Source organism: Lissotriton vulgaris, chromosome 9 (genome assembly GCF_964263255.1).
Source record: "Lissotriton vulgaris chromosome 9, aLisVul1.2, whole genome shotgun sequence".
Taxonomy (NCBI): Eukaryota; Metazoa; Chordata; class Amphibia; order Caudata; family Salamandridae; genus Lissotriton; species Lissotriton vulgaris.
The window spans coordinates 523,658,205-523,676,461 of NC_141697.1; the positions used below are offsets into that span (position 1 = coordinate 523,658,205).

The window sequence follows — 18,257 nt, forward strand, 5'->3', positions numbered from 1 at the left end:
CAGTCACTCATCCTTCTTATAAGGACCCCAACATGTGATCCGACAAATTTTAAGGGACTACCTCCTAGGCCTTGACACTCTTAATCTCAGAGATACATCGATGTTACTATGTGTAGTAATATTCTTCTGTCATAATTGATTGCCTTACTAATAGTTTCTTCCTCAGGTGTTATAATTGAAAGGTGTTTCTACTTGAGTGAACAGAGTTTGGTACATCATTCTTCTTGAAATTGAATAGCATGTTAAATGGTTAATTGGAGTCTTTTATTCATGGTACATCTGTACAGAATGGCATTGTATCACACATGTCCTGTATCAGGATAGGGAGCACTCTTCAAATTTTCCTAGATTCAGTTCTGTGGTATTACAATTTCCACAACACAGAAGACCTGTCTTCCATCTGGTGGACAATTGCCATTTTTAACAATTGTTATTTATTTAACTTATTTTAGTGTTTATGTATTGTCAATACAACTCTGTACAAAAGACCAGACATGTCTGAGGTTTTTTGTGAGGCCAGGACATACATTTCATGCTGTGTCCCACATTGCATGCGCACCTCTAAGTTAAAAGTAATTTTCCCAGCAAGAGAAAACATGGCAATTGCTGCGACTGGATCAATCTAGTGGTATAGCAATGGTGGATGTCTCATTGTTAATAAACAGGGCCAGTTTCCTTCAAAGTTTATAAATATCATTTGCAATGTTGCCGCAGTGAAATTAAAAAGCACTGAGGCAGGCAAATAATGCCACCTCTGCACCACCCCCTTCTTATAAACCTACACAAGACTCTAAAATAATATAAAGATATGCAAAAAATATTACAGCAAGCATAGCAAAGGAGTCAATAAAAAAGGGACCTGGGCAAACACACTTAGCAAGTATATAAAAGTATAGCAGCATTTGTAGTGCATGGGAACACAGTGCCTAGTGATGCAAAAAAAGTAGGAGAAAGAAAAGGGGGAAACGGTATAATCAATGTAAATCAGAGAGTGATTATCATTTAGCTTGCATGTAGTGTACTAGGAGTGAAAAATAGAGTGCTGATATATTGAGAAGGAACAGTGTATTACAGGGCTTATATATCAGGAGAGGGCTTCAGGTAAATGGAAAGATGTTGATTAAGCAGAGTGCAGAGATCTAAAAAAAGAGAGGGGAAGAAAAAGTAACTGGCTGCTGATCACGAAAATAAGTAGGTTATCACCACTCTTCCCCGAAATTATGCATCGAGCATAGTGATGGGAAAATTAAAAAAAGGTTCATAAGATAGCAGAGTGAGCTTCCCCTGGCATGCAGACCCCTGTGGGGGTGCTCCAAAAAGAGTCTTGTACTCTGCCCATCACAAAAAAATAATGTTGCGGCCGCCATTACCCAATATGATGCACTGAGCATAGTGCTGGGCCAAAATAAATAGCATACTAGCGGAAGGTGAGCATATCCTGACCTCCAGACCCATGCTAAGGTGGTCAAAACTGAGTCCTCTTGGCATATCACATGATTTGCAGGTCCTGTGCTGGATTTGTGAATCCTAGACCCTTCCTGGGTCCTGTAGACTTTCCTTGGGTCTCACAGTTCCAAGCCAGATTTTTTTTTTAAAGAATATGGTACAAGCTGGGCTTGACCAACACTTGCAGCATGTGGTTTTCAGTCGTGTGCAGCGGGCGTTGACCGTCCCCCAGGCAGTGACCGCGAGGCTTGACCTTTGGCAACCCTTACTATTCACCACCATATGTGGCACTTTGGGTGCAGAGCTTCACATTTGGTGTGCCAGTTATGCATGGCTGTTTTATTTTACCTATGGATTGCGGGGCTAATCATAGCAGTTTTTCTAGATTCAGTTCAAAACCATAGATTTACTCTAACAGTTTGTTTGCACATGTGTACTGTCATTTAGGTGGGACTAGCTCTTGCAGTAAATGTGAATACATTGTCATCAGTGCTTTTAAGGGTTACCTAGGACAGTTGACTGCAAAGATTCTGACTTGTGTATGTGTATTACTGGTTTTAATGTGACAGTTGCCTGAAGTGACTCCAAGGCATGCAACTGGTTCGGGGTTTCTCAGTAATTTGATTTATATGATGATCGATTAGATGTGGCGGTTGTTTAAAACTCTTTGCACACTCTCCATTATTTATTGGCGATTTCACGCAATACTGATGAATTCGTAAGATGAGTCTGCAACTCAGAACGCAATAGTCTCTACTTCCCTTTGAAGATTTGTTGGAGTATAAACGTTAACAAGGAGAACTGAACTTCCCATAGTCAGAACAAGGTGTTGATGTTTAGACTCTTTGAAGACACTGGATTTTATGAAATTTGACCATATTCACAATATGAATGTTCTTTGCATACTGTTTCAGATTGTTATTGTTGATTGCAGTGTTGTTATTGTTGGTTGAAGTTTGCTGATTGTCTGAATCTTCTTTCGTTCACATTCTATTGTTTTTTTGTTGATTCTGGTACAATTTGATTAATTTCTTTGTGATTTGTCTTTTCATTTGTAGGCTCATTTTTGCCCACAAGAATGGGGACCACGATCTTCTGAGAACACATCATATGGTCCCAGTGTCTCAAAATAGCCTCCTGGTTACTTGTATTAGATTTATTTCTGCGTCCATGCCCTGTTGGATTGAGAGGATAACACAAATTAGTTCATGAGGATATGAAAATACTTTTTGCATTATTGAAACTGTCTGATGAAATGTCTGAAGTATAGTCAGTTCCCTTTCACTGGAGCTGTTAGAGGAACTGTTACAACTTTCAGCTCTTGTGGCTATTAAAATGCAATGTGGCTATTAAAAATGCAATGTGCTCTTCTTATTTCTCTGAGTTTAGGTTTAATTAAGATAGCTCACTTTCATAAGCACAGACGTCTGAAATTTAGAAAAGGGCGAGGCCTGATTTTAGCAAGGCTGAAGGCAGACTCTGTTCACATTTACAGAGGATATTATGTATTATGTAACAGGAAAAACTTCATATCGAACAAGTTGCAACAAATAAAAGAAATATGGCGTACAAAAAGTGAACTCCGTGACTGATCAAAACATTTGATGCAACCCCACTATTGGTTAAACGTACATATGCTTGTGACTAAAGTGGCTACCTTTATTCATAAGGGTATCCTTGAAGAAACGTATACTTGTGTAAATTCCTACACACCACTAAACCACCAGGGGAGCACTGTGCCATATACACATATGCTGCTTGGTCAGAATACTTGTGACTACTACTTTGGCACAAAATGACCATCTTTATTCTATAGGTAAAGTGCAGAAACTAGGCCATTGCAAGGGTTTAAAAATGCAAACACCTCATCTAACATGTATTCGAAAAAGTATTCGAAAAAGGCACACTGAGGTGAAACTGTAGACAGTATCTTAATGTTACTTATTACAGACCTCGGAGATCCAGCATAACTTAACAAGCATTGGCATAGCCAATGGGTCTCGCCAATAGGGCCTTATACGTGTTTAGCCATGCGGCGCTAAGTCCTGGCTTACTCTTGAAATTCGGGAGTAAGTCTGTAATACTATAAGAGTACGACCCAGTTGTATCTTTGGTAATCCTGCCCTAAGTGTTTGAATATATGACTGCATGCAGGAGTGTGTTTGCATGCAGCTCTTTGATGGACTGTGCTAGACTACTATTGTGAATTATGAACTTCACAGTAACAAAAGGATCTCTGTGACAAAAGCAGTAACCAACAAAGCTATGTACATACAAGACAGTTCTGTGATCTGCGTGGTACGCATTCTTTGCTGCAGTCATATTTCGCTACCATAGATTAGTCAACACTGCCACTAGACACAACTCCAGCTCATTCCAGTGGGAAGATTAAGCACCAGAGATATTTTGACAACTGCTGTATATACACAAGGAATTTTGCAGCAGGTGCTTTTAAAACTATACCGTATATCAAAACAAAATGTCAGCTGTACCTACTAATAAACAGGGATTGTATTACAGGTAACAGGTAAAACAGAAATATATTAAAAATATTGTTTTATGACACTACTATACAAAATTATAATACAGTACAATTACATTTGGTAGCTAAAAGATTTTTAAAAGCAATTTACATTGAATGCAAACATTGCAACTGTTGGGAATAGGTAAAAGGGAGATTGCGAAAAAATCAGGGCATTTTTTATTTCCCTTCTAAATAACACTTGAAATAGAAAATTTTAAAATATTTTTGTTGTTAAAGATAATATTTGTAATTTACCCACTTCGGTCGTACTGCTGGTAGGTAATTTCACCTACTGGTTCTTATGTAGCACACACTGCCGCAGTCCTGCGGAGCTAAACTCTCAGAAAAGAAAGGTGTTATGATACTGTTTTTTTCCAGCATTGGGAGGATGAAATGCAGGGTTGGACCAAACGGAATCTCAAGCTAATGGTTACACAGATGCCTACATAACCTATACATCAATCTTCAAGGCTGTTTTATCCGGTAATTATTTTTAATTGAATTTGTGTTTATTTGTTGAAACCCAAATACCTATAAAAAAGAAAGTGCCGCATTCACTTGGGCCCTTTCCCTGAAATACACAAGAAGCTGCAATAAAAGTGTAACTATTGCACAGGTCAGCACTCTGCTCTGGATCACAAGGATCACAAGGATCACAAGGAGCGCTCTGTGCATTTTGTACCAGACCTGCAGGAGGGTCTCGGGTCAGCTTAAAACCCAGGGTCCACAGGTTGCTGAGGACAGGGACAGGGGTTGGCCCAGGGGGCGGCCAGCCATGCATCTACATTATTTTCATGAACTACAGTGGGGAGACTCACCCACGACTGCACAGTCTCCGCCACGAGTGCGGAGGGCTTTTGTGAATCATGCCCTTGGATCGTAAAAGGAGAATGAAGGCCTAGCGTCGACATGCAAAAGACGTTGTGTTCACTATAGGAGATCTAGTGCTTGTTCCTCAGCAAAGAAAACTAAAATGTGATGCTCCTTGTGACCAGCAAAAGACACATGGTGACTGCCCAATGTCCTGGGAAGTCCAGTATGAGAGATTCCTCGCATTTCTGAACTGTGGCTCATTGCTCGTCAGGCACTGATGTCAATGTAGAGACTGGTTCTGAAAAGACAAGTGAAGCCCCTTGACTGCTATTGTTCCTCCATCACCAACGTAGATGATATAAGTCGGGCAGTGGAGACAGTTCATTATATTTCTCCTCAGGCATAATATTTATTAATTTCCCACTATCGATAATGAAAGGTATTGAACAACCATTGACTTTTAGTGTGATTTTCTGACAATGTTTGAATGACGTTAGTGCTTTGTCATGTCGACTTTTCTTGGGCCGATATTTTTCCTCACATGCGGCCAGTCCAACAAGAGCACATTTCTCTAGGTAAACATCGGCATACCACAACCCTCTTCTTTGCTTATACTTGGCATTGACACTAAACAACAGTTTGATTAACACCTTCGCTGCGGCGGCTATTCCGCCGCAGCGCTAACGGTCGCTGGGGGGCGCGCGGCTCACCTGCGCGGGTGACAGAACCGTTCCGTCACGGCTCGCGGGTGAGCTGTGCTTGTGACAGAACGGTTCCGTCACGGCCCCGTCCGCTTAATGAAACGCACCGAGCAGGCGCGAAATCAGTGCCGCGCAGGCGCGGGGAGCGGGCCGTGACGGAATCGTTCCGTCATGAGCACAGCTCACCCGCGAGCCGTGACGGAACGGTTCCGTCAATAGCGTCGAACAGGTTAAGATTTGGATGCTGATTGACTTCATTTGGTGTCGATTTGCCTCAGCTGATGTGGTTGCATGGCCTTGTGGGCGTGCATCAAACATTGCTTCTGGAACGTTCAGGCAGCCAATTTGTCTTCGCTCTGTGGCGCCCTTACTTTTTCCTTACATTGCAGACTGTTACAAAATGGTTCCCCTTTCCACAGCCTTTGCAGATCTGCCCAAAGGCAGAACATTTACCTTTGTGTGAAAATGAAAATCCACACCTGAAGCACAACTTATTTTTCTGAGGAGAAATACCACTGTGTCCCTTGGCCGTGTGCTTTGGCTTACTTTTCATGTTCATGAGTGACTCACTCTGGGCACCTCCGGCATCCATATGAGCAGCTTGTCGATCAGTATGCTCTTCAACTCTGGCAGCTATAAGAACTCATGCCAGACTAAGAGTCTCTCTCAGCATTAGACATCTGAACAAATCAGACAAGCATCCATCAATCACGCTGAGGCATATAGCTTCCTCATCATTAAATTAATTGAACTTAGTGTTTGATGTGCGTATCCAGTCTCTCAACAAAATTATCAATGGTCTTACCAGCTTTCTGTCGTTCTTACCTGAAGATGTACCTTTCGTAATCTATATTCAGTACTGGATTGAACTTGAGATTCAAGGCTGCTTTGATTTGACGTTATGTAGATTCGCCAACTCACAGCATTTCCTTCATGACTTCTTTTACACCTCCGCCATCAAAATTCTTAAGGGAGTTGAAAGTCTTTATCTGCTTCCTCTGTCGCATCAATAAAATCATCAAATGTCTCTATCCAGGCAGTCCATCTGTTGCCAATATTCAACTTTTTGGCGGTATCGGATGTTGGTCATGGTTTGAAGAAGGTGGCGGCATTGTAACCATTTACAAGATTGGCTAACACTGAGTGTGGAGTTCAGTCAGACACTGTATAGTGTCCGCTGACCTGGTCCGTCCATACTATCTCTAAGGCTGTGTGCTGTGCTGGCCTCTGGGATATTCTGTGGAACCTTGAGCTCTCACTTGATCTCCATGGGCGCCCTTTGTTTTCAGGAGACCTTTGGAGTTGTTCTGAGTTGCCACCCGGCAGCTTTGGTGGTGTGCTGCTTTGGGTATGCACAGCTCTGCAAGCACAATCCCGGAGTGCTTCATCTGGGGGAAATCCATACAGCTCTGTGCTATGATGGCTCTTTTTACTCAGTTCTGTTTCTTGTATTTGAATTGCGTAGCTTGTAGCGTCTCTTTGTACTGCCTGACATCTGGCTGATCTCTGCCTCGCAGTGCTTCTGCTCGTAGCGTTATCACTCCATATGAGGTTAGACTTAGGTTTGCTCAGTAGCCTGGTACCTCTCATTGAGGCCTTCCCAGCAAGTTTTGGCCAATGGTATGCAGACTTCTAAGCAAAGCTTTTGTTATCATTAAATGCTTCACATTGTCAGGAGTTGCGATTTGACTCCACGTATGCCAAAAGTCGATTCCACACTTCGACAGAGGCACACATGGTAGGCACGAGCAGTTTGCTGGACCACGGCAAAGTCTCTGAGAGAGCTCTGTTGATCTTCGAGTTACTTATCCCCTATATGGTCACCAGTTGTAGCGTCCTTCACAGCCCAGGTACACACAAATTACTACGCCACAGGCACGGAGCTTAGTATAACACGTCTTTATTCTTTTGCATGTAACCGCGAACCCCACATTTTAAACCTGCATTCACTTCACTCTGCTCTAATGCTAACGTCACAGTTCTACGGACTCCCTCTGGAACCACAAGCGTTCAATCATTGCAAACTCACACAACACTGCAGCATTCTCAATATTATTTCCAATTTTCGAGGAAAAAAGATACAAACCCCAATCTAAAATTCATCCAACAACCCAGAAAATAGTAACTCCTGTAACACATCATTAATAGTTCTGGAAAATAAGCAAGGTGGCGATGACACATTGAACAGGAATCCTGCTCACAGTAAATGTATCTCTAACAAGCATGTTTCAGCACATATTTTGACCTATGTAAAGCACCTAACCATCATAGGTTAGGCCTGCACTATATAGATGCGCCCAACAAAATAAAAAGAATAAAGTCTGTGGATATACCAACTTTTTTTTACTCAAACTCACTTTAAGCTTCCCTTTGTTTCAGGGTTATATTAAAAAAGGTATTAATTGAACTTTGAAATAAATATTAGAAACACAGATTTATTTTGAAATACATTTAGAAATGTGAAATGTAAGATGCGGGCAGGGCTTGCTTGACACATAGCAGGGAGGCTTTCTGTGAGGTCAAAGCAACCATAGAAGAAGAAAGGCTTGGCGTAGTGAAAGTCGGAGAACATGATTTTTGCATTACAGACAATGACTTGCTCGTTTTACCAGCATAATGTTACCTGCTGAATTCAGCAATGGCTACCAAGAGCCTGATTTAGAGTTTAACAGGCGTAGCGCAGTCCGTAAGGGGGGCAGACTCCCTGCCATCTATGTACACTGAAAGGAACAGCTGTGTCAGCGAGAGTTTGTTTTAGAAAAACAATAAATAATGACCCCCCCACATGCTGGCGAATTTCTCCCAGGGTGTGGGGGTCATTATAGTTTTCTTTCAATCCCTAACCACCAGATTTTTCCTAGTGATGATGCACAGGAGAAAAATACATTACACTGTCCCCTCTAAATTGGGCAGGTGGTGTAATGACCTCCCTCTGATGGTCCTTGCTCTGTTGGAAGTATTTCAAGGTCAAAGCCAACTGGGGCTCGGTTGATGGAATACTTAAGGTTCACCTGTCTCTAAAAGAGGTGGGCGGACTGAGGGTTTGGCGGGTAGGATACTGTATCACGTTTGTACTCTGCTAAAGTCAAAATCAAATCATACGAAAAAAGTGATCACAACAGATGCCAGAGTGAAATCCTTGGACAAGAGATTGGAGAAAATCATGGAGGGTGGATACAACGGATGATGGAGGACTTGAGCTCCCCAGGTAAAGTCTTCAGATCCCCCGGGTGAAATCGGGAAATATAGTGCAACAGGACCTCTGGATCAATGTGTTGCCAAGACTAGTCCATATGGAGGCACAGGTGGAATTTTTGGAGAACACAACGAGGGCTGCAAATGCTCACCTGGGCATCCCTGACAATTATGAAGAGAAAGGTCTTTTTTGGCAGTGCTCCAAGGCATGCTTGAGAGGGACATGTTGACAAACGAATCTCATGGTTCACAATGCTTACAGACTTCAAATCAGAACCCTGAAAGTGACCTGGGAATCCAAGGGGACCATGATTGCTGAGCTGGGCAGCCACTAGAGAGAGAGATGATTGTATGTGAAGCTGACATGCTGACAAATTGCGTCACACTGAGGTAGAGGATCCTAATCGTCCCTGACTCCAGTCAGAATACAGTTTGCAGATTACATTAATTACAGCATCCCAGTGGCACACCTTGAAATTAAAAGTCTGCTATAATAAAATGACATCCATCATATAGTCTCGCAGGTTGAAGGCACAAAATATTTTCTATTAGCAAGACTGAGTGACGATTCATCATACACTGGAATTTGAACCTATTGGGGCATATTGCTAATTTGTGCAATTTATCTCTTTACCCTTATAAGGAGCTAGCCATAAAAAATACACTTCCTTTACACGCTGGGGTGGGTCGGCATTGCTCTTGTTGTATTGTAAGGATACAGGAGTATAGTCAACGATATGAGAAGTTTACAAGTTGTAAGTTGTTGGGTTAATATTTAAGGTTTTTCCAATTGTTGTCCTTCTATCACTCTGTTTGGTATAGTTTTCTATAGGTGATTCTATGGATTAATACAAAGCTGATTTCTCTTTCTTTCTCTTTCCATGTGCTTGGTTACTGCTGGCCTGGTGGGGTTGTTGGAATCATTTTGTTGGCAAATTCAATAAAAAATAGTTAAACCATGAACATGGGAAGGTTTTGAGAGGTTTTTGTAGCAGAGTTAAATTAGCAACGGATATTTAATTAAATATAATGTATTTTGTGGTAAAGTTATGGCGAGATGGGTAGGTTACATCATGGCAGTGTTTGGTTGAGGAGATTATAAAATGCAGATTACGCGTACCTTCTGCTCCCTGACATAATAGAGAGCTAAATGAACCTGCAGGCTGTTGGAGAGTGCTTGGAGTAGAAATTACCTGGTTAAAGATAAACTGAAATGGGGCGTGGTTTCGTCGCCGTTGCGAAATGGTGGAACCCGTTTGAGCTCCGCTCAAGGGCGGAACTCGTATCATCTTGGGAGCCGTCTCTGCTACATGGCCTGAAACGTTGGGGAATTGCAGCGCAAGATGCCGTGCCTGCTCGGACTTAATTGCGGACACTTCCTCGCCTGGTAAACCTCCCTTTCAGCTTCGTACTTCTTTCCTCACATTATGAACAAGCGGCAGCCGCCATTTTGGGCCGTCGCGCTCGTATTTTCATTGCCGGTGACGCTTCTGTGATTTTTCAGGATTGTTTCTCCTCTTGCTGGAGGCATGTTATTACTGTGACTCAAAATGTATTTTTATTGCCTGTAAACTACTTATGCTTCACGTCGTGGGACAAAGCTTTCTATCTTTTATGCTGCCTAACCTTGTTTCTCTTCACATATGCTGCGTTCTCTCTGTAGGCCTGCAACATACCTCCAATTAACTGCCTCACAATGATTTTTTGATGCTGTTTTGATAGTACTTGCTGGCATTTGAATTTTTTTTTCACAGTGAGCACCCTTTATTACCACAAGTGACTTCTGCTGTGTAATGCTCTGGCTCACCTGATATTTACGCAACGATTTGAGCTACGTCATTTTCTAATTTATATCAGTTCTTTCTTCGGCAAGAGGTCAGAGCTCATAATTTTGGGTGATGGTCGATATCATTTGCCACAATGAATCTTGATACAGTGTGATGTAATCCACAAATTCTTCAATATTTACTATACTCTATTCACAGATAATCAGTTGTGCTGCACAACGATTTGTACTGCGTGCTTACAATTTTCCTCTGGATAACCTTATTTTTTTTCTTTTCCTTTTCACAAAGGTCGTGGGTGGCCGCCTTCATTGGCCGCTGAGCTCACGTTCTCACATTATATCTCTCTACAGTACTCTGTTGACCTGTAATTTTATTTACTTGTACCTATGTATTTCACTGCCCTATTTCCTCTATCAATATGGCCACGGATCTACATTCTGCTCGAACACGTAAGAGGCATAAAAATGATCCACCGTCACCTATTCCATCTCCACAGAATCCTGTCCTGGACCCTATTCTAGATGAGGTGCGCGGCCTTCAGCCCTTGATGACTGCTACTAATGAAAAACTTCAACAAATAGAAGATAGATGGATAGTTATGGAGAATAAAGTAGTGGAGTTGGAACAGCGTGTTAGTAATCAACAAGATGTTTCGACTAAGATTCCAACACTTGAGGAAGACATTCATAAACTGAAACTCCACACTGAGGACTTGGAAAATCGTAATCGTCGTAACAACCTACGCCTATATGGCCTTCCGGAAAATGTGGAGGGCCCCAACATGGTCGTGTTCCTCCAGAAATTTCTTCCTGAGCTCCTTAATCTTCCTGCTTCTGGATCGCCTCTCAATATACAAAGAGCTCATCGACTGGGGCGTCTCGCTCTCAATCCTGCTAAACCTCGTGGTGTCATCATGCTCTTTTTAGAATTCACTGAACTAATGACTGTTCTGAAGGCTGTAAAACTCAAACGCCGTCTCATCTGGTCCGGTCATAACATCTTCATTTCACAAGACGTCTCCACTGCAACCAACGCTCGACGGAAAGAATTCCTGGCTTTACGTCCTCAGATGAGACACCTCAACATTCAATATGGCATACTTCATCCATGTCTCTGCAAGATCACTCACGATGGACGCTCTCATCCTTTGGTGGTCCAGGAAAACTCAAAACTCTTTCTTCAATCTTTTTCCTCTACTGGAATGGACACTAATACTTGATTTCCTTTTTTTTAATCTTTCTCTGTTCGACATGTCCAGAGTTATTTTCGTAACTACACTGCTTCAATCTTTGTCTTCATAACCTTTAGTTTCTTGCCTTTAACTGTGACCTATTGCTCTATATTTTTCTTATTTTTCTCTTCTAAATTTGTGCTTCTTCTTTGGCTCTTTTTTTCTTCTCCTTACCTTATTTTTCTTCATGTGCTCCGCCTTGCTTCACGCCGATATGCTTCCTCTTTATTGTCGTCTTTATTTCTCTCAGATCTGGCTGTTTTGCTTTGATCTGTTTGCTTGTTTTTCTTTCTTTATTCTATCCCCTCTCCCTCCTTACTTTTTCTTTTTTGTTCTATTTTCATCATATGTAGTGTGTTTCAAATGTAATTTTTTGTTGTGGTGTGCTTTCCCTTACAGTCATACCCTTGAGATGTTTCTTCACCAACTACGTTCTGCCCTACCTTACCTCTATTATGTGTAATTTTGTGACGTGGAACGTACGTGGTCTTGGGACTCCTATCAAGCGACAAAAGGTTCTGTCTCATTTATCGAAACTTAACTCGCTAATTTCTTTTCTTCAGGAAACTCATTGTAATGATGTTGAATCTCTTAAACTAAAAAGACAATGGATAGGCCAAGTTGTTTTCTCTCCTGCTATCCACAAAAAAGGGGGTGTTGCAATATTGTTCCATAAGGCATTGGCAGTACAAATGTTATCTTCACAATGTGATTCTGATGGACGGTGGGTAATGGCAAAGATTGTGATACAAAATAAAATGTTGGTTCTTTTGAATATTTATGGTCCTGTTAACCCGATCCCAAATTTTGGAATGATATCAAAGTCCTCCTTTCTTCCATTGATTATCCCAATATTATTGTTGCCGGTGATTTCAACCATTGGTTAGATCCCTTTTCTGATAGACTATCCAAATGTAAATTCCAACCTGATAAGTCCCACAAAGCTTTTCAGTCTGCCATTGCCTCTCGTCCATTATATGATGTTTGGAAGACTTGTAATCCTGACTTAGCTGAATTTACTTTCTTTTCTAATGTACATCACATTGGTCCAGAATTGATTATATTTTAGCCAGTAAGTCTTTGCTCCCTTCTATTCAAAAATCTGAAATTGGTTCTATTTTTATATCGGATCATGCCCCTGTTTATGCCGTTTTAGACCTTACGCATATATCTCCTCAATTTAGTCGATGGAAGCTTAACACTTTTTTGTTGAATGTTTCGGTTTTTCTAAAAGAAGCTTCCTCTTTTATTAATGAAGTTGTTAGTGTCAATCACCCATCAGATACCTCTGTTCCTAACAACTGGGAGGCTTTTAAGGCTGCCTTTCGTGCCTTTACCATCTCTTTTGTATCAAAGAAGAAGAAGTCCAACAGAAAGAAATATGAAGATCAACTGCGTCGCCTCAAAAGTTTAGAACATACATATTTCACTTCCCGTTCTTCTAATGCCCTTCGAGATTTAATTACGGCTAAATCTGAACTTAACAAATTGGCAACGACTGATGCATGTCATATTTTGCTTAAAATTAAATCTAAATATCATGGTGGCCAAAATAAAGCGGGGAAAATGTTAGCTAATTATTTAAAGATTACATCTGAGTGTGAGACTATTGGCCTGTTCTCAATGAATCTACTGATAAACTAGTGTCATCGGATAAAGACATTGCTGAGGTTTTTCATGATTACTATGAATCTCTTTACTCTGATGACACTTTTCCCACTGATTCAAACCTAAAAACTTTCTTTTTGGGCCTCCCATCCCCTCCACCTTTACCTGATGAATTTAATGCATTGGAAAATGACATCACTTCTCAAGAGATAATGAATGCTAATAAAGCCCTAAAGAAATCAAAAGCCAATGGACCCGATGGCTTAGCTGTTGAATTTTACAATTCCTTTAGCTCCATTTTGGTTCCTAAACTCCTTATTCTTTTTAATACATTTATTGCCGACGCAAAATCCTCTGGCGCTTTCATGGATGCTTTAATTGTTATTATACCAGATAAGATCAATCTTATTGCAAACATTTTCCTCCAATATCATTAATTAATCATGTTTGTAAAATCTTTGCCAAACTTCGTGCAACCCGACTTGACACTATTATTCCTCTTTTAATTAAGACTGATCAGGTCAGATTTATGAAGGGCAGATTAGCATCTGATAATGCCCGAATGTGCACTAATATCATTTCGTATGCCAAAAAATATAAATCTCCCCTTGCAGCGATGTCCTTGGATGCCGAAAAGGCCTTTGATCGTATTAATTGGCAATTTATGTTTCATACTCTCATATGGCCGAGATACCCGCCACCCCCTCTCAACACAATCCCCAAGAATTGGGAAACCGGAAACAGTTCTTGAATTTTTGGAAGGCGGGAAGGGAGTAAACCCTTCCCGGCCGTATTTATTAAAAATATGAAACAAAATTAAAACATTAAAATAACAGTTTCATATTATGTACAATTTCATTTCCACATTACGATGTTTGGCTAACCTTAACAGATCTCTAATACAGAGGTTCTCCTAGCCGAACTAACATCCTACAAAACATTTGACTTGAAATTGTACATCCTAACGTTAAGGGCCAACGGCAAGGTCGTAACCGGTGTCAGATCCCTAAACCAGACATACCCCCCTCACTTGTGAGAGGAGCGACCGCACCGAGGCGTACCTCAAGTGCATCTACCAATTTCCCTTTGTACTTGACGGGGGCCCCAATAGACTCGACGCCATTTAACGGTCGTTCGAGGACTCGTGTGAGGTGTCTAAAAGGTAGCGTAAACCCCCTCCCGCACCCCACACAACTTACCCATCTGCCGTCGCAGATGTCCTGGCCCCGGGAAATTCTCCAGGAGGGGCCGTAGCCCCTCCTATCCAGGAAGGGGCCTTGACCACCTTTCCTTTCCTTCCGGCGGCCTCTCCTTAGACAGGACCGCCTCCCCGTTGAGGGGCCAATTGGCCACCTCCCCCGCGCGCTCCCATCCGTAATGGGTGACGCCCCCTCATAGGGATCTTCCAATTACTGCTCACCGATCATGACCTTACCGCCCGACCAAAATAAATACGACAATTCTATCTAATTTACTAAACAATAAAACGAACATGACTTAATACAAGCATGAATACTGATCGACATTAGTGCAACATTACTTTATTTGCAAAACAAACTGAAAATAACCAATCTTTATTGCATATTCAAAATTTCACGACGATCATTACAACCTGCAAGAAACAGAGTTACCAGATCAAATCTTTACTCAACACAACTAGCTGTCCTCAGGGGCTGGTGGGTGGGTCAAAATTGGCTCTTCGTTCCGTCTCGAGCTCACGTGCAGCGGGGAGGTGCAGCTTCAGAGCACAGGAACAAGAGGATGCTTTCTTGGCTTCTGCTCCTTTTATCCGTCTTCAGGGTGGGCGTAAACCCGCCCCCGCCTGCCTCCGAGGGCGTGGCCGGCCGCGTTGGTGTCTAGGCCAGCCCACTCTAGGGCGGGAAAAAGGCGCGCCCCGGCTACGCCGCTTCGGGCATACCAGCCGAGACACGCCTCCCGCCCAAGATGGCTTCCCGGGGGGATCGTGGTACTCCACCATACGTTCGGGGGGACCGAATGGTCGCCCCTTTCCATATGGCCGAGATACCCGCCACCCCCTCTCAACACAATCCCCAAGAATTGGGAAACCGGAAACAGTTCTTGAATTTTTGGAAGGCGGGAAGGGAGTAAACCCTTCCCGGCCGTATTTATTAAAAATATGAAACAAAATTAAAACATTAAAATAACAGTTTCATATTATGTACAATTTCATTTCCACATTACGATGTTTGGCTAACCTTAACAGATCTCTAATACAGAGGTTCTCCTAGCCGAACTAACATCCTACAAAACATTTGACTTGAAATTGTACATCCTAACGTTAAGGGCCAACGGCAAGGTCGTAACCGGTGTCAGATCCCTAAACCAGACATACCCCCCTCACTTGTGAGAGGAGCGACCGCACCGAGGCGTACCTCAAGTGCATCTACCAATTTCCCTTTGTACTTGACGGGGGCCCCAATAGACACGACGCCATTTAACGGTCGTTCGAGGACTCGTGTGAGGTGTCTAAAAGGTAGCGTAAACCCCCTCCCGCACCCCACACAACTTACCCATCTGCCGTCGCAGATGTCCTGGCCCCGGGAAATTCTCCAGGAGGGGCCGTAGCCCCTCCTATCCAGGAAGGGGCCTTGACCACCTTTCCTTTCCTTCCGGCGGCCTCTCCTTAGACAGGACCGCCTCCCCGTTGAGGGGCCAATTGGCCACCTCCCCCGCGCGCTCCCATCCGTAATGGGTGACGCCCCCTCATAGGGATCTTCCAATTACTGCTCACCGATCATGACCTTACCGCCACAGGCCGGATAGTTGACCGGCTATCCGGACACCCCACAAAACACTCCTACCTAAAGGTCATGCTGCAAACCCTTCAACGAGGCTAAGAAGTCTCCTATGAGTAACTCGTTCCCCACCCGGGACAAATGAACACCGTCCCCCAAATACATACTGTCCCCTTTAATACAACCATGCGAAACAGAATGCAGTGTACTTGAACGAAACAATCTACTTATTTTATTATTAATTTTCCTTACTGAATGATTCAGCGCAGAAACAGAAATAGCCCCCCGCCACACTTTCCGTGGGATCATATGGGACCATGCAATTGTGCACCCTGGAACTCTTCTCGCCAACCAACTTACCGTGGAAAGCATCGCCTCAAGAAGAAGTCGTCTACCAGTTGTCACCAAATCATTGCCCCCAAGATGTACTATGATTACAGACGGCGGTGACCTTGTCCGCCCTAACAAACCCTCGAAAAATGCTTGAAACTGGTCAATACAGAGACCGCCCTTTCCGTAGAAGGACACACTGTACCCGTATTCCCCAGCCACGTGAATCATGTCACCTGCTTTGAATACGTCCGCGGCACGCCTCACGTATGAGTGGCCCACGACCCACACCTCCTTTTTCACAGCCGGTAATGTCTGACCGCTGGCCCCCCGGTGTCGGGTCGACTGAACAGTCCGCCCCGCCTCGTATGCTTGCGCAACTGAAAACCAAACAAAAACAAGAAGCGTGAGTACATCGTTACAGCTTCACAACATGTGCAACCGTACATACCAGTTCGAGGACCAACGCCCCACACGTTTTATTTGATCAACATTCAGACCCCTGGCTGTAGCTTCCGTAGCAGCCCCTATCCGAAAGGAATGGGTCCCAAAATCGCCAGGGTTCAAGCCCGCGGCAGAAATCGACATCGCAAGCACCCGCTGAAACTGAAACCTCGTCAGTGGGGTGGCGTCAGCGTGTCTTAACAATGTCCCCCCCCATGCTGCCACCCTCTGCGCTAAATATGCTTCTACTCACCCAACAGGGCACATGGCAGACCCGGGGATCCTCTGGATGATTACACAGTCCCCGATTGCATCCTGATCGGATTTGAACTTTACAAACGAGACCGTCATTGTCTCCCCTCTGACCTGAATGTGTTCCCGGCACAGTCCCCCCATCGTATCCTGCTTGTTCTTTGCCACTAATTCGCTTACCCGCATAGCCCCATGGAATGCTAATGCAAATGCGGCTCGGAACAACACTGCTTCGTACTGGGATGAACATGTTACCGGTAGCACGGATAATAACAGGGCCAACCTATCCAAACCTATCGGGTGCCTATCGTCTACTTTGCGACCCTCAAGGCGTTGCCACCCACGTAGCGCTTTCTGCACAACGAAAGACGCTGTCGGGTCCTGGATCCCATGAGCCCTTGCCATGAAGGAAATGGCGGCCCGATGCCTCTGGGCCGTAGCCACTGACTTGCCTGCGTGACGTAAAGAGAGCAGGAATCTTACTACAGACTCTTCCAGACCCCAAAGCCCCCTCCCGGCAGTACCCAAAAAGGCCCAATAGGAACAGAACGCCCCTTCATATGCCTTCCTCGTCCTGGGTGCTAAACTCTCTCCCACGAGGTCTTGTAGTTCGGGGCACCGAGAGACCAGAGAGCTTCGGGAAAGGGTGCCGCCACCGGGTCCGCTGTGGGCAGAAAACCCCAGAAGGCCTGCATACGGAAACGAGAGAGCGCATCAGCCGCTTGGTTCATCACCCCCGGCACGTGCCGCGCCCTAAACAGTACATTTAGTTGCATGCACAATAACACAATTTCCTTGAGTAGTCTCAGAATCAATTTGCAACGTGCTGCCTGACTATTGATACATTCAACCACGGTCATGTTATCAGACCAGAAAACCACAGAGTGACCCCTAAACCCTTCTGGCCATGTTTTCAAGGCCACCAGAATAGGGAACAGTTCGAGAAAAGCAATGTTACTCGTCAACCCGCACTCATGCCACCATGACGGCCATTTTTGAGCCGACCATTGTGTACCCAATATGGCGCCAAAACCCACACTCCCCGCCGAGTCTGTCCATAGTCCCAACTCCTCGGAAGACACTGCTGGTTTATTCCAGACAATTCGACCATTGAAATCCGCCAGGAATGCAATCCAAATGCGCATGTCCTGACGAACCTCTGCCGAGAGT

The 18,257-nt window shown here is 43.6% G+C and overlaps 1 protein-coding gene across 1 annotated transcript in view; it reads right to left on the reverse strand.

Moving 5' to 3' along the window:
• Window positions 1–396: 396 nt before the first annotated feature.
• The window catches only part of LOC147690361 (uncharacterized), a 178,850-nt gene continuing 160,989 nt past the window's right edge, over window positions 397–18,257 (reverse strand). The window contains exon 8 of the mRNA XM_086937997.1: window positions 397–2,621. Within this exon, the coding sequence (XP_086794123.1) occupies window positions 2,437–2,621 (185 nt within the window). The 3' untranslated portion in view covers window positions 397–2,436. The remainder of the gene's footprint in view (window positions 2,622–18,257) is intronic.